Below are 15598 nucleotides of genomic sequence, written 5' to 3' on the forward strand. Positions count from 1 at the left end.
GCGGAGGATGCGCGACTGCCAGCAGACCTTTTCTGCCGCGTCCTCCGCGAGGATCAATTGGGAGAAATGTTCCGGACTCCTGGTTGGTCAGTGGCGGGTGGACTCCCTGCCGGAGGAGATGACACCTTTTGCGTGGAGCACCACGCACCTCCTCTATCTGGGAGTCCACCTTAGCCCCGCTGAGGAAGCCTGGCCGGCAAACTGGCAGGAGTTGGAGGCGAAAGTCACCGCTCGGCTGGGGCGCTGGACAGGACTGCTCCGAGTGCTTTCCTACAGGGGCCGAGCATTGGTCATAAACCAACTGGTGGCCTCGATGCTGTGGTACCGGTTGGTCACTTTGGCCCCGCCCCCTGTATTTGCCACCAAGATCCAGAAGAAACTCGTCGATTTCTTCTGGGGCAAGAGGAAACACTGGGTCTCTGCCGCGGTCCTGAGTCTCCCGATCGAGGAGGGCGGTCAGTCGCTGGTGTGCGTCCGCACCCAGGCTGCGACTCTCTGCCTTCGGACCCTGCAGAGATACCTGTACGTCGAGCGTCCTCCCAGATGGTGTGCGCTGGCGACGTATTTTTTCCGCCAGTGTCACTGCCTTCAAGACGACACGCAGCTCCCAGTGGAGTCCGTTAGCCGCGCCTCTCTGAGGGAGTTGCCTGTCTTTTACCGGGATCTTTTCCGAGTCTGGAACATGGTCGCCTCCAGTCAGGGCGCTCCCCCGCCGGCGGAGGAGAGCGCCTCGGCTGTCCGGGCGGCCGACTCCGGGGACGGTCCGGCGGGCGGAGGAGTAGCCGAAACCCCCGGGACGCCCCTCACTGCGGGTGGCGAGGGGGCTCAGGAGTGCGGAGCGATCCCGGCCGAGCTGACCCCCGCTCGGCCGGAACTGCTCATCGGACCCAGGCCCCGAAACCCTCCTCGGGAGCCGGTCCCGCACAACCCGAGCCGCCTCTCGGAAATGCCCTCCGTGCCATTCCAATCGGCGCGGAGGGGTTTCCTGTACGGGCTGCTCCTGCACACTCTCCACTTCCTCGCCCTCGTCAGCCGGCCGGACACGCCCTGGCGGTCCGCGTTGCCATCTGGCGGCGAGGGGAAACCCCGATGGAGGTCTCTCTACGCGGGACTCCTCCCCCTTGACATCGGGGACCTGGGGTGGAGGGTGCTGCACAGAGCAGTCCCGTGCAATAGGCTTTTAAGTAGGTTCACGGACTCCCAGGCCAGCTGTACTTTCTGCGGCCTGGACGAGTCCGTGTTCCACATTTATATGGAGTGTGCGAGGTTGCAGCCCCTATTTGAGTATCTGAAGGGGCTGCTCCTCAAATTCTGGCTGCACTTCAGTCCCACGCTCCTGATCTTTGGGCACCCGGCGCGGAGGGGCTTGGGCCGGGAGGAGGATCTCCTCGTTGGTCTGCTCCTGGGCCTGGCCAAGGTGGCAATTCACAGGTCCAGGTTGCGGGCCGTCGGGGGGTCCGTCCTCCCCGATTGCCTGCCCCTCTTCCGCGGTTACGTTCGCGCCCGGGTGTCCCTGGAAAAGGAGCATGCGGTGCCCGCCGGTACGCTTGAGGCCTTCCGCGACCGCTGGGCACCGCAGGGACTGGAGTGCATCGTCGACGCCGAGAATGGCATTTTAATTTGAGTTTTTTTTTTTGTTTACTTATCTGGTTTTAATAAAGTTATTTTAAAAATATAAGTGTGTATATAAAGGGGGCCTGAGGAATAAAGGCCCCCTAGACATAAAAAATGTATAAAGGGGGCCTGAGGAATAAAGGCCCCCTCGACATAAAAAGAAAAAAAAAAAACGGGATTGGCTGCTCTGTGATTGGGAAGTCCTGAGTACCTCAACGAGGTGCAGCTGACAGTGCTGCTGTCAGTTGCTGGAGGTGCTGCTGGAGAGGGAGAGCTGAGGAGAGAACTGCAAAAACTTTGAACAACTTTTGTTGCAGAGGAGGAAAAGACTTTGGAATAAGGCTGTATTTCGAGGTGGGTGTCGAGCACCAGACTTTTATTTCATTTGGACTGTTGTGGGAGGTAGAAGAGGCCGAAACAACAAGGGGTGAGGGCTGTACAATTCTGCAGGGAGCTGTGCAATTGCATTTGACTACACAAGGAAGCTCCCTCCCCACCCGAATTGTCCAGCCTGGGTCAGCTGAAGCTGCCTGGTACAGAGACAGGAGGATCTAGCTAGTGCCTGGGCAGCTTTCGGCTAACCCAGGTGAAGACCCCTCCCACAACCACAACCAGAAGACTGGAAGACCAGGAGTGTTTAGAGTGCTCAGAGTACCACCCTTAAGGAAAAAAGCAAAATCATCGCTTGCAGCCTGGCTTTCTCCTTTCCTGTCTACCCTCAGCCTCTCTCCAAACCTACTAGCTGCTTTTTCTTGGAAACGTTTGTTTGTTTGCCTGCCATTTGGGGATGGGTTTGGCTTTTGAACCCATGGCAAGCCCATCATCACTGGTGGCGGGGCCCTCTCATACCTATGCGGGTGTAGCCTCTGTGGCCACCCGCGTGACCCCGTCACCTTTTAAATTAATTACATTGAGCCATGGGGTAAAGAGCTATCCCCACCCCAATATGTCTATAGAGGCCTGTGTAAAGGCAATGGCCGAGGTTGTCGGCCCCTCGGCCATTGTGGCAGCCTCAAAGATGTACAGGAAGGCTGTGTTCTTCCTGAAGACTGAGCAGGCAGTGTCCCTGGCCCTGAATAAAGGGCTCACTGTGGGGGGGACTTTCCTGCCGGTGGACCCTCTGGGGGCCACTGTGCAGCGGATAATGTTATCAAATGTCCTATGCTTCATTCCCAGTGACCTCCTCCTCCCCCACCTGCACCATCTGGGGGAGGTAAGGTCGGGGATCACCCCAATCCCACTCGGTCTTTGGGAGCACAGCCTCTGATATGTCTACTCCTTCCGCTGCCAGCTATTTATGCAGCTGGCACGGGAGGTGGTCTTGGAGGGCCATTTCAATGTAGAGTGTCAGGGACGGCCGACCACATCTTCTTGTCCTTGGACGGGGTGTGGTGCCATGTCTGCATGGGGGTGGAGCATGTTCGTAAGAACTGCCCCAACCTCCCGGCTGCCAACTCCACCTCGGCGACCCAGGGTGGCGCCACTGTACCTCCTCCCACTCCCCCCGCACATCCTACAGACACCGGTCAGTCGGTTCCAGAGACTGTGGTTTTCACAGCCTCCGGGAGGGAGGGGAGTGCCCGTCCGAGTGGAAGGAAGGCACGGGAAAAAAAACACCGAGAGGCGCGTCCCCTGGACACCATGACACAACCCGAGCCTGAGCTCAGCCCAAGGCCGGTTCCCGGGGAATCCACCTGTCCCGGGGCTGGGCTCAGGCCCAGAGTAACTAAAAAAAAAAAGGAGGGTGCGGAGGCCTCTGATGACATGGAGGTCTCTGAGCCTCAGTGCCCTAGTGGGAAAAAGGGCAGAAGGCACCCCTCCACAGAGGTAACACAGGGCCCTGAGGTGCAGGGCCCACCTGTTGGAGGGGAGCTGTCTCCTGTTTCGGGTCCCCAGGTTCCCCCTGCCACCACCAAGACCAAGTCTGTAAAGCCTGAGCAGGAGCTCCCTACCCCACAAGATGGAGGGGAGGGGGAGATCCCTGTATGTGTGGCCCCTCCGGGGAGAGCCAGTGGAGCCCTGCTTGTGGTGGGGGAGCCTGGGGACGTCTCCCATTCTGCCACTGGGTCGGGTGCCCTGAGTGGAGGGGACGGTCGGCCCTCCCAGCCAAAATCCACCACCAACCAGGAGACACCCGACCCGGTCATAATTGAAAATTTTGCCCCAACTGCTGGGTCTGCAGGCGCTGGCAGGGCAGGAGATGCCCTCCTCTCTCCGCCTCCGGTCCCGTCTGGATTTCTGGAGTCGGGCACTTCCATCTTCCCTGGACCGCTGATTGGCCAGGGGACGGAGGGGGAGGGGGGTCCTGAACCGCTGGTACCCACAGGCTCCAGTTCCATTCTAGAACCCAGAGAGGACTACTCCGCCATCGTTCTTGGGGGTGGGATCGTGACGGAGGCGGAACCAGCCGGCACGGCCGGGACATCTGTCCCATAGAGTGTGGTGGGTGTGTCGGCAGCTGGCGGTGACGACCCGGAGAAGGATGGAGATTCGGCATGGGGCATGGAGGACGACCTTGATTCCATCGCCAGTGAGGTGGTGGAGTCCCTCGTGCCTCCCACCGAGTCTCCTCTCATCCCCTCGGCGGAACTCCGGGATTTCCTCGAGACATGCAGGGGTTGCCGCAATAAAGTTCAGCTGGCCCTCGGCCGTTGGTAGAGTTTGGCGCTGATCATCCAGTCCGTCCGTGCCGTCCTCAAGAAAGCGGGCAAGGGCACGGGCATCAAACTGGTTGAGAGGCACCGATTTAAAGCGTTCCTCAACGGGTTGCTGGGGGAGTAGAAGGCCAGGTGCACTTCCGCTCCCTCCTCACAGTGAGGTGTTGGTGACGGTTTTTAAGTACCTTTGACATGAAGATAACCATAGCCAGCCTCAACATCAACGGTAGCAGGGGGTCTCACCGCAGATTTCACAATCTCTCAGTCCTCAGGGAAGGGAGATACGCGGTGAGCTTTCTGCAGGAAACCCACACCGTTCCAGGAGACGAAGCCACCTGGCTCCTGGAGTGGCAGGGTGGGGTCTACATGAGTCACCTCACCCCTATTTCTAGTGGGGTGGCTATCTTGTTGGCCCCGACTTTTCAGCTGGAGATCTTGGGGCTCAAGGAGCTGGTGCCGGGCCACTTGCTCCACCTCGCCGTTCGCCTGGGTAGCGTGCCGCTCCACTTTGTGAATGTGTACGCACCCAGTCCCAGCGCGTTGCAAGCGCGCTTCTTTGAAGAAGTGTCTGCTCTCTTGAGCTCTATCGATAGCGGCGAGTGCATCATCCTCGGGGGGGAATTTTAACTGTACCCTCGAAGTGGGGGATCGTTCCGGTCCCCAGCATGGCGAAGCGTCGGTGAAGCAGTTGAGGGGACTGATCAGCTCCCTCAACTTGTGGACGTGTGGCGGAATCTCCATCCCGACTCCAGCGCCTTCACGTGGAGGTCTGGAGCAAGAGGGTCCCGAATCGGACGGGGTCCGCATACTGGCACTTTAACAACCGGCTGCTGGAGGTCGAGCGATTCTGGGACTCGTTCCGTCGATTCTGGGCCGACTGGAGAAGGAAGCGGGGGGGCTTCCCCTCCTTGAGGCTATGGTGGGATGTGGGCAAGACTCACATCCGCGTCTTCTGTCAGGAGTACGCGAAGGGGTCAACCAAGAGGCGGGAAGCCGAGATCAGGCGCCTAGAGAGGTACATGCTCGACTTGGAGTCCCGCCTCGGACATGCTGTCGTGGACCCGGCCCTGTGGCAGGTGTACAAAGAGAAGGGCGCGCTGAGGAACGTGCAGCTCATAGAGTCCTGAGGCGTGTACATGAGGTCGTGGATCCAGATCCTGGAAGATTTGGACCGCGCCTCACCCTTCTTCTACTTGCTGGAAAAATGGCGAGGGGTCCGTAAGCAGCTCGTTGAGCTGCTCGCCGATGACGGATTCTCCATCATGGATCCAGAGGTAATGGGCCTCCTGGTCCGTACTTATTACAGCGTGTTCTCTCTGGATCCGTCTAGCGAGGACGCGCGCAGAGTTTTGTGGGAGGACCTGCTGCAGGTCAGCCTGGAGGGCGTTGAAGGATTGGAGGCTCCGCTCATGTTGGCAGAGCTGACTGGCGCCCTCCAGCAGCTCTCGAGGGGCAAATTCCCGGGGCTGGACGGGCTGACCGTGGAATTCCTCAGGGCATTCTGGGACGGCCTGGGGGACGATTATGCGCGGGTCCTGGGGGAAAGCCTGGCAACCGGGAAGATGCCCCACTCGTGGTGCAGTCTCCCTCCTCAGCATGGATTATAAGATCTTTGCCCGGGCTATGTCTACCCGCCTGAGATTCCATGCTGGCACACATGATCCACCCCGACCAGTCCTACACGGTCCCGGGCCAGTCCATCCAGGACAACATCCACCTCGTCCGGGACCTGATCCATCTTTCCCAGAGGACTGGTCTGTCGGTCGCCTTTCTCTCCCTCGATCAGGAGAAGTTGTTTGACAGGGTGGATCATGAATACCTTTTCGGGACTCTGCGCGCTTTCGGACTCGATACTGTGGTACCGGTTGGTCATTTTGGCCCCGCCCCTTGCACTTGCCACCAAGGTCCAGAAGAAACTCGTCTATTTCTTCTGGGGCAAGAGGAAACACTGGGTCTCTGCCGCAGTCCTGAGTCTCCCAATCGAGGAGGGCGGCCAGTCGCTGGTGTGCGTCCGCACCCAAGCTGCGAATCTCCGCCTCGGACCCTGCAGAGATACCTGTACGTCGAGCGTCCTCCCAAACGTTGTGCGCTGGCGACGTATTTTTTCCGCCAGTGTCACTGCCTTCTAGACAACACGCGGCTCCCGATGGAGTCCGTTATTCGCACCTCTCTGAGTGAGTTGCCTGTCTTTTACCAGGATCTATTCCGAGTCTGGAACATGGTCACCTCCAGTCAGGGTGATCCCCCACCGGCGGAGGAGAGCGCCTCGGCTGTCCGGGCCGCCGGCTCCAGGGAAAGACCGACGGGCGGAAGAGTAGCCGAAGCCCCCGTGATGCCCCTCACTGCGGGTGACGAGGGGGCTCTGGAGCGCAGAATGCTCCTGGCCGAGCTGACCCCTGCTGAGCTGGAACAGCTCATCGGACTCAGGCCCCGAAACCCTCCTCGGTAGTCGGTCACGCACAACCCGAGCTGCCTCTCGAAAATGCCCTCCGTGCCATTCCAATTGGCGCAGAGAGGTTTCCTGTACGGGCTGCTCCTGCACACTCTCCACTTCCTCGCCCTTGTCCGCTGGCCGGACACGCCCTGGCGGTCCATGTTGCCATCTGGCGGCGAGGGGAAACCCCGATGGAGGTCTCTCTACCCAGGAGTCCTCCCCCTTTACATTGGGGACCTGGGGTGGAGGGTGTTGCACAGGGCAATAGACTTTTCAGTAGGTTCACGGACTCCCAGGCTGTCTGTAATTTCTGCGGCCTGGACGAGTCAGTGTTCCACAAATATGTGGAGTGTGCGAGGTTGCAGCTCCTCTGAGTAGTTGAAGGGGCTGCTCCTCAAGTTTTGGCTGCACTTCAGTCCCACGCTCCTAATCTTTGGGAACCCGGTGCGGAGGCCGGGGGGAGGATCTCCTCGTCGGTCTGCTCCTGGGGCTGGCCAAGGTGGCAATTCGCAGGTCCCGGCTGCGGGCCGTCGGGAGGTCCGTCCTCCCTGATTGCCTGCCCGTCTTCCACGGTTACGTTCGCGCCCCGGTGTCCCTGGAGAAGGAGCATGCGGCATCCACCAGTACGCTTGAGGCTTTCCGCGACTAGTGGGCACCGCAGGGACTGGAGTGCATCGTCAATGCCGAGAATGGCATTTTAATTTGAGTTTTTTGTTTTATCTGTTTTTAAATCAAGTTATTTATTTAAAATGTATATAAAGGGGGCCTGGGAAATAAAGGCCACCTTATAAGAAAAAAAAAAGAGCTTGGCTGCTGCCTGGTTGGAGCTGCTCAGGGCCAGTGAACAATGAATTTCAGCTGACTGGAGGCTGTGTGCTGGAGACTGTGCAACTGCTACTGGGAGGGAGAGACTGTCCCATCAAACACTCCAGACATGTACAAAATAAGGAAGGGTTTTGTGTTGATATTGCATGTGATGACATTTCACACAAATGTCCCAAGGATGCTTCCTAATTACTTTTTGGAATTTAGTCACTGTTGTAATGTCAACAAGCCAGCCACAGCCAAGTTGCTGACATGAAAATCCAATAACCTGCAATGTGATAAGTGGCCAGATCACCTGTCTTTTGCTGATGTTCGAGAGATTAATGTTGGTTAGGACATTGAGAGACCTTCGACACAGAGCTGAGCAGGCAGATGGTGTCTCAGTGCAACATCTTCTCAGAAAGACCAGCTTAATAATATCTCAGCCTCCAGAGATCTCTGCCTACTGCCTTTGTGGTATTTCCATCTGCCATTCACTATCAATTCATGGAAGCTACAGCCCAAAAGCAGGCCATTCAGCCCAAGCACCCAGTGTCAGCATTTACTTTCCATTCCAGAAAATGGTCCTTTATTACATTTACCTCCCATACTTCCTCGAGCCCATTCCCTTCATCCACCTCTCCAATACAATTCTGAATGTTGAGCTAGTTTCTGCTCCGACCACTAACCCTGCAAGTGAATTCCACAGCAACACAACTCTCTGTGAAGATCTTTCTCCTGCCTCCTGTTCGAAATCTCTTGCGTCTAATTTTGTGTCAGCTGGGCTCAATACTATAGGTTGGATCTTGAACCGACAGGGAGAATACAGCACAGATTCGCGAGCATGCTGAATCAAAATCGAAAGACTGCAGATGCTGCAAATCTGAAATAAAAACAGAAAATGCTGGAAATACTCAGCAAACCAGGCAGCATGTGTGGAGAGAGAAACCGAGTTAACATTTCAGGTCAGTGACTATTTCCAGCATTTTCTGTTCACTAGGATGCATGCATGTGTGAGGAAATACAAATATGAAGAAAGATTTGGAAACAGTTTTTTGATTGCAGATTACAGGGTGATGTGATGGAAGTGTTTAAATTTATAAAAGGAGACAGCAGACTGGCTGGAAACAGACTATTTCCAGTAAGTGAGGGGCAAGATGCCCCCTGCCAATCAGTTATCACAAAGAAATCCAGGAATTACTTTACAGGAGATCTTCAGGTTTTGCTCCAGTTGATCATTATCCCTTTGCATATATATTCTACGCCTCCTGTGATAAAACCATGAGCTCATTTTACAACTGTATCAACCTTTAAGGTGCTGAGAACCTGGGCCTCCAAATCCCTCTATTGGTTACTGTAGTATTACAGCTGGATTTTTAACAAAAGGCATCACCTCTCACTTCCTGACATCGAATTCCATCAGACACTTTTTAGCCCATTCCATTATTTATCAGTATTCCCTTCCCTTCTTAGGTCTTCCAAAGAATTAACTACACTTTGTAATTTGGCATCATTATAAATCTGGGCACCACTCCCTCCAGCCCTATATCCAAATCATTGATATGCACAGTGAAGAGAGACGACCCCAGATTGAACCTTGTGGGATACGATTATCCACTTCCAACCACTCGAAAACCTGCCCTTCACTCCTACTCTCCCTTTCCTCCCCTCTCACCAATTTTTCATCCAGTTTTCTACTCCTCTAGTTCCATTAACCTCAACTTGCTCCATCATCTCCCGTGTGACACCATGTCGGAGAATTTCGTGAAGTCTGTGTACATGAGAGCACTGCATTTCCCCACCTACCCTGTGTACATGAGAGCACTGCATTTCCCCACCTACCCTGTGTACATGAGAGCACTGCATTTCCCCACCTACCCTGTGTACATGAGAGCACTGCATTTCCCCACCTACCCTGTGTACATGAGAGCACCGCATTTCCCCACCTACCCTGTGTACATGAGAGCACTGCATTTCCCCACCTACCCTGTGTACATGAGAGCACTGCATTTCCCCACCTACCCTGTGTACATGACAGCACTGCATTTCCCCACCTACCCTGTGTACATGACAGCACTGCATTTCCCCACCTACCCTGTGTACATGAGAGCACTGCATTTCCCCACCTACCCTGTGTACATGACAGCACTGCACTTCCCCACCTACCCTGTGTACATGACAGCACTGCATTTCCCCACCTACCCTGTGTACATGACAGCACTGCATTTCCCCACCTACCCTGTGTACATGACAGCACTGCATTTCCCCACCTACCCTGTGTACATGACAGCACTGCATTTCCCCACCGACCCTGTGTACATGACAGCACTGCATTTCCCCACCTACCCTGTGTACATGAGAGCAGTGCATTTCCCCACCTACCCTGTGTACATGACAGCACTGCATTTCCCCACCTACCCTGCCTGTTACCTCCTCAAAGAATTCTCCAAGATTTGCCAACATGAACATTCCTTTGAAATGTGTTACAGCTGCTTTCATTTTCACATTTTTGACCCAGGATCGAGGCAGATGAGTTTGTCTGCTCTTGTTAGGCCTGACCACCCCCCTCCCCTCCCCCCTAACTCTGGTTGGGTTTGTGCCCCAATTTCCCCCCTCCCCTTTGCTCTGGTTGGGTCTGTGCCCCTGTTTCTCCCCCTTTGCTCTGGTTGGGTCTGTGCCCCTGTTTCTCCCCCTTTGCTCTGGTTGGGTCTGTGCCCCTATTTCTCACCCTTTGCTCTGGTTGGGTCTGTGCCCCCATTTCCCCCCCACACTTTGCTCTGGTTGGGTTTATGCCCCCGTTCCACCCCCCCCCCCCCCCCCCCCCTTGCTCTGGTTGGGTTTATGCCCCCGTTCCACCCCCCCCCCCCTTCCTCTTTGCTCTGGTTGGGTTTATGCCCCCGCTTCCCCCTTTTGCTCTGGTTGGGTCTGTGCCCCTCCCTTCCGAACCCTCACTCTGACTTCAGTTGCTTTCACTGTCCAGTCACCCCTGCTCTCTGATCCCATGGCGAGATGATTGACAGAGTCACCTTGGTGAGGTGCCTGAAATCAGCTGATGCCAATGAGACTTTTGCCAAATACCAGTTACAGGAAAATCAAATCAATCCTCCTGGGAGAAAGTACAATTGGAGGGATGGGGGCATTTGAGTGGGGGTCCTTTGCCAGATTCAATTTCCCCAGTGCCATTGTGTGCCTGGTTACACTCGCATTAGTTGTCATCTCTGATGCAGATATCCCTCCAGGTTAACACAGGCTGCGTCACTGTGAGACTGAGCCAATCAAACACTCTGATGGGTCAGATCTGACTGAAACCTCTCTGCAGTAAAATGAACTGATTCAGAAACTGCGAGTGCTGAGTGGAGCAGAGGCCTGGGCTGAGAATGGAAACTCCGTGTAATATTTACTTCCCTGTCCCCTCCCCCAATCCCACAGAACTCCTGCTGTCAGCACAACTGCGGGAAGCAAAGGGTTAACGTTCTTGTTTCGCCCCCCCTCCCCCCCCCCTGTCCATGTTTGGACTCTGGATGCAGGTCTGTGTGACACTGCGCTACCTCGAAGAATTAGATCAGTGACTTCCACAAGTGTGAGTAATAGTTGGCAGCTAGAGCTGGAGAGAAGTGAAACTCCAGCCCTCCCTCCCTGCCAGGCGGCTAACTTGCAGCATTCCCAGCCCGCTCCCCTCTGCCTCTCCATTTTCCATTGTGTTCACAGATACAATGTAACAAGGATGGAGCGAAATTAACAACAATGTAGCGAAATTAACACCAAACTTGCACAGTATCTCTGCGCCAGCTGGAATAAGGAAGTGGATTAAAAGTCCGACAAATTTCAACTTTTCTCTCCAAGGAGTTGGTTTCACGCGGCTTCAAACTTTCTCTTTACCTTAATATGTCGCTGGGTGAAAGCTTCAGACATGTCTGGGAAGTCAGGGGATTTACTGACTGCTCCACTTCTCCCTCTGTCCTTGTCTCTTCCTCCCCACCCCCTCTCTCCCTCCTCTCTCCTTCCTTCCTTTTCCCTGGAAAGGGAAGCAGCTCCTGGCTCCTGCCTCTCTGGAGCCGCTGCCGGAGGTTCCGGGAAGGTTTACTGAAGAGCCGGGGAAAGCAGTGATCTGACTGCCTGGTAACTGCCCGATTTCTCCGGCTGTGAATCACAGCCCTGATCTATTCTCCTTCTTCCGGGAAGAGAAAGCGAAAGGCTGGTTGGTCTCATTGTTGGTCACAAATTTCCAGCCAACCTTTGACGTGAATTCCCAGCAGCAACAAACGGGTGGGAAGAGGACACCAGCTTCTTAAAGGGGAACTGCAACCCGGAAACAGGGCTACAGCACTGAGGAAGCTCGGAGACAGCACAGCTTTAAAACAGGCCACCTCCACCCAGAGGAAGGAGGGTCTTAATCATGCTCGGGCCTCTCACACACAGGAAGGCCTCATTTGCAAACACACACAAAACTTGCAATTGTACATATACAAAAACACATAGCTATATTTTGCCTCCATAATAGACACACAGACACCTTTTGCATTATACACAAGAGTATAAACCAGGTTTAGCATAAGACAGAGAAAGGCAGACCAGCAGGGAATAGAGGGAGAGAGTTTGGAATTATACCATTGCTCCAGGAGATTAACTCCTGAACCCCATCCCTCCAGTAGATTAACATCCCCACTGAACCCCATTGCTCCTATTCATTAACTCTTCCACTTCAATAACAAATAGGGATATATTGCAAATGAAAATAAGGAAATGTCAGACTTGTGGAATAATTAATTTTGATCAGGCTTCCCAGCAGTGGAATATGGTAATATAGCTGCATTCCAGGGAAAGTAATAAGAGCTCAGATTTAGCGATAGGAATAAAAGGTGAGTCTATCAGTCCTCTGTTATTGTGGAGTAAATTGAACAAAAACTTGACCATCTACACAGCACAGTAAAACACAGGCATCAAAAACTTGCTGTCCTATTTGCTCCTCCACAAGTTTCACTTCACTGTAACACTGCCAAAAGACACTCATTCAAATATTTGACGGGCATGAAATTACAATACCCATCCATCAGGTACCCACTAAACATACCAGGAAATGTTATTACTGGTACATTCAGGTGTAAATGAATGTATAATGAAGAGATAGGTCTTAATTACTGTCAAAGGACTGATGCTGAAAATTTAATTTTACAAGTGAGGAGTCTCGGTTTTTCAGAATTTAATTATTGTTGGATATTTTCTAAAATTTAAAAAAAAATCTTTTTCTCTTGATCACATTTTCCCCTTTATTTTGCTTTCTGTACATGATTTTACATAGTTTTAAGAATGCTGGACTTTGTAAAATGATGATGTTTTAAAAGCTGTGATTTTTAAAAGTTTAAGATAGCGTCAGAGAAGTCAGGTGACCTCACATCCACTCTGCTTAAGCACAAGACAGAAATCTTGGTTACCAGGATAACAGACCAAAGAAACTTTTTTTTGAAAAAACAGGGACTGCAGGGGTAACACCTGAAAAACAATGGGTTTAACCCTCCCTGTCTTTTGGATCATAAACAAGGAGTCAGTGATTCTGGGAATACAAATATACCAGGCAGCTGTTTACACCTGGGAACAATGGAAGGCCCAGGTGGTTCTATGAAACCAGACTTCTCGACTTTGCTTTTGGAAAAGGACAATAAGCTATTGATGTTTTATTCCAGATAAATTTAACAGATTTTCTGAAGGCAGAGCAGGCTGTAAGAAGGGAACCCAGCGGTTGCAGCCTCAGAGCAGGCAGTTTGGAAGACAGACAGCGGTGGGAGCCTCGAGAGAGAGAGGGGGAACACCTGCTCTCGGAAGCCTGAGACAGTGAAAAGCTGTGAAGACTTGAACCTGTTTTGAAATCTGAAGCTTGCGGAGAAGTAGAAGACCAGCAGGATCACCAGGAATCGCCTTATTCACAGACTTCCGGGTCAGAAGTGCTCGGAGAAATGAGTGAAAGGGACATTGATTTTTGAAAAGGTCTTGGAGATCCAACCCATTACAATTGGGAAGAGTTTGCATCTTTCAACCCAACGATTTTGCCACCAAAGAGGTCTGTGTGATGTATAAATGTGGTATGAGGTTTACAAATATTTTAATAAATAAAGAAAATACCTTAGTCTGTAATTTGGGGTGTCAGCTACTTACAAAGTACTATTTAGTGAATGGGGATCTCTTTTAGTTTGTTACACTAGAAGTCTTACATTCTTTAAATTGGTCTGGGAGTGTTCATATTTCATATTTTTAATGTTAGTGGTCTCACAGGTTGTAACAATAGAATTAAGCATTCTAATTTATACTTCCTGGTTTAGACTCTATGGGTGAGATTTAAACCCATTCAAAACACATCCACTTGCACAGAGTTCAAATTGGGCCCCTATACGCCTCAAAGAGGATACTTCAAACCAATTGGTTGAAGAGACATGCTGTTGTTTGCCCTGCTTACACACATCACAAATCCTCTTTAGAGGGTGCCTTGCTGAAATAGATCTCTAAATACTGTAATCAAAACAGAAAATGCTAAAATACTGACAGCTCTGGTAGCATCTGTGAAGAGAGAGAAACACCGTTAATGTTTCATGTGGATGACCTTTTGATAGAACTAGAAAAGGTAGAGATATAACAGGTTTTAAGCAAGTTCATAAAGTGGGGAGGGGTGAAAGAACAAATGGTAAGGTCAGTGATGGAGTGGAAGGCAGGAGAGATTCAATGCCAAAAGGGATGATATTACAAGGCAAAAGATGATAATGGGATAAATAAAGAATCACTGAAGAGGAGGTGGAAAGAGAAATAGAAGAATCATCACCAATAACTGCAAAAAAATGGCAGCAAGATTATGATTTCAAATTGTTTGACTCAATGTTGAGTCTAGAAGGCTGTAAAGTGCCTAATCAAAAGATGAGGTGCTGTTCCTTCAGCTTACATTTAGCTTCATTGGAACAGTGTAGGAGACCGAGTATGTGGAGGTCGGAGTGGGCATAGGGCAGAGAAATAGAATGGCAAGCAACCGGGAGCTCAGGACTGAACGGAGGTTTACTCAAAGCAGTCAGCTAATCTGCCTTTGGTCCCCTCAGTGTAGATGAGACTACATCGTGAGCAGTGAATACAATATACTAAATTGAAAGAAGTACAAGTAAAACGCTCTTTCACCTAGAAGGAGTGTTTGGGACCTTGGATGGTGAGAAGGGAGGAGTAAAAGGGCTGTAAATACTATAAGCTGATGCTCAAAAGGACCAGCCAGATCTTCGAGGTCCCACGAGACAGGATGATTCATATCCTTGAGACTGCACGAGGACCAGCCAGATCCTCAAGGCCGCACGAGACACGACCTTTCAGATCTTCAAGGTGACATGAGAGAGGACCGCCCAGATCCTCAAGGCCACACGAGGACCGCCCAGATCCTCGAGGCCACACGAGGACCTCCCATATCCGCGAGGCCATATGTGGACCGCCCAGATCCTCGAGGCCACACGAGGACCTCCCAGATCCTCGAGGCCATATGTGGACCGCCCAGATCCTCAAGGCCACACGAGGACCTCCCATATCCGCGAGGCCATATGTGGACCGCCCAGATCCTCGAGGCCACACGAGGACCGCCCAGATCCTCGAGGCCACACGAGGACCTCCCATATCCGCGAGGCCATATGTGGACCGCCCAGATCCTCAAGGCCACACGAGGACCACTCAGATGCAGAAGGACCACCCAGATCCTCAAGGCTGCACAAGAGAGGACCAGCCAGATCCTCAAGGCCACAAAGATAGGACCACTGAGAACATTGAGGCACATGAAAGAGGACCAGCCAGATTCTCGAGGCACAACATGACAGCACCCAGCTACTAGTGAACTGTATCAGAAAATGCTGGAAATACAGAGTTTCCTAAATTCACTCCTGAAAGATCTGGCTCTAATTTTTAGACTATGCCTTCTAGTCCTAGCGTCCCCAAACAGCGGAAATAGTTTCTCCCTGTCTACCCTCTTTGTTCCCCTTAATATCTTGACAACTTGAATCAAATCACTCCACAACCTTCTAAATTCCAGGGAACATATGAACATAAGAACTAGGAGCAGGAGTAGGCCACTCGGCCC

General features: G+C 52.4%; 1 protein-coding gene across 7 annotated transcripts in view; it reads right to left on the bottom strand.

Moving 5' to 3' along the window:
* Window positions 1-11822, bottom strand: part of LOC137379761 (transcription factor ETV6-like) — a 209132-nt gene extending 197310 nt beyond the window's left edge. For 4 of the 7 annotated variants that reach the window (XM_068051103.1, XM_068051100.1, XM_068051102.1 and 1 more), the window contains exons 1-2: window positions 11389-11822; window positions 8199-8392 (exon numbers count right to left, since the gene is read on the bottom strand). Coding sequence is in view for 2 of the 7 variants with exons in the window: in XM_068051099.1 (XP_067907200.1) it covers window positions 11389-11421 (33 nt within the window). In the remaining 5 variants the exon portion in view is untranslated. The remainder of the gene's footprint in view (window positions 1-8198; window positions 8393-11388) is intronic. The other 3 variants (XM_068051099.1, XM_068051098.1, XM_068051104.1) reach the window with 1 other exon arrangement.
* Between the last annotated feature and the right edge of the window lie 3776 nt (window positions 11823-15598).

This window comes from Heterodontus francisci, chromosome 18 (genome assembly GCF_036365525.1).
Source record: "Heterodontus francisci isolate sHetFra1 chromosome 18, sHetFra1.hap1, whole genome shotgun sequence".
In the NCBI taxonomy this organism is placed as follows: Eukaryota; Metazoa; Chordata; class Chondrichthyes; order Heterodontiformes; family Heterodontidae; genus Heterodontus; species Heterodontus francisci.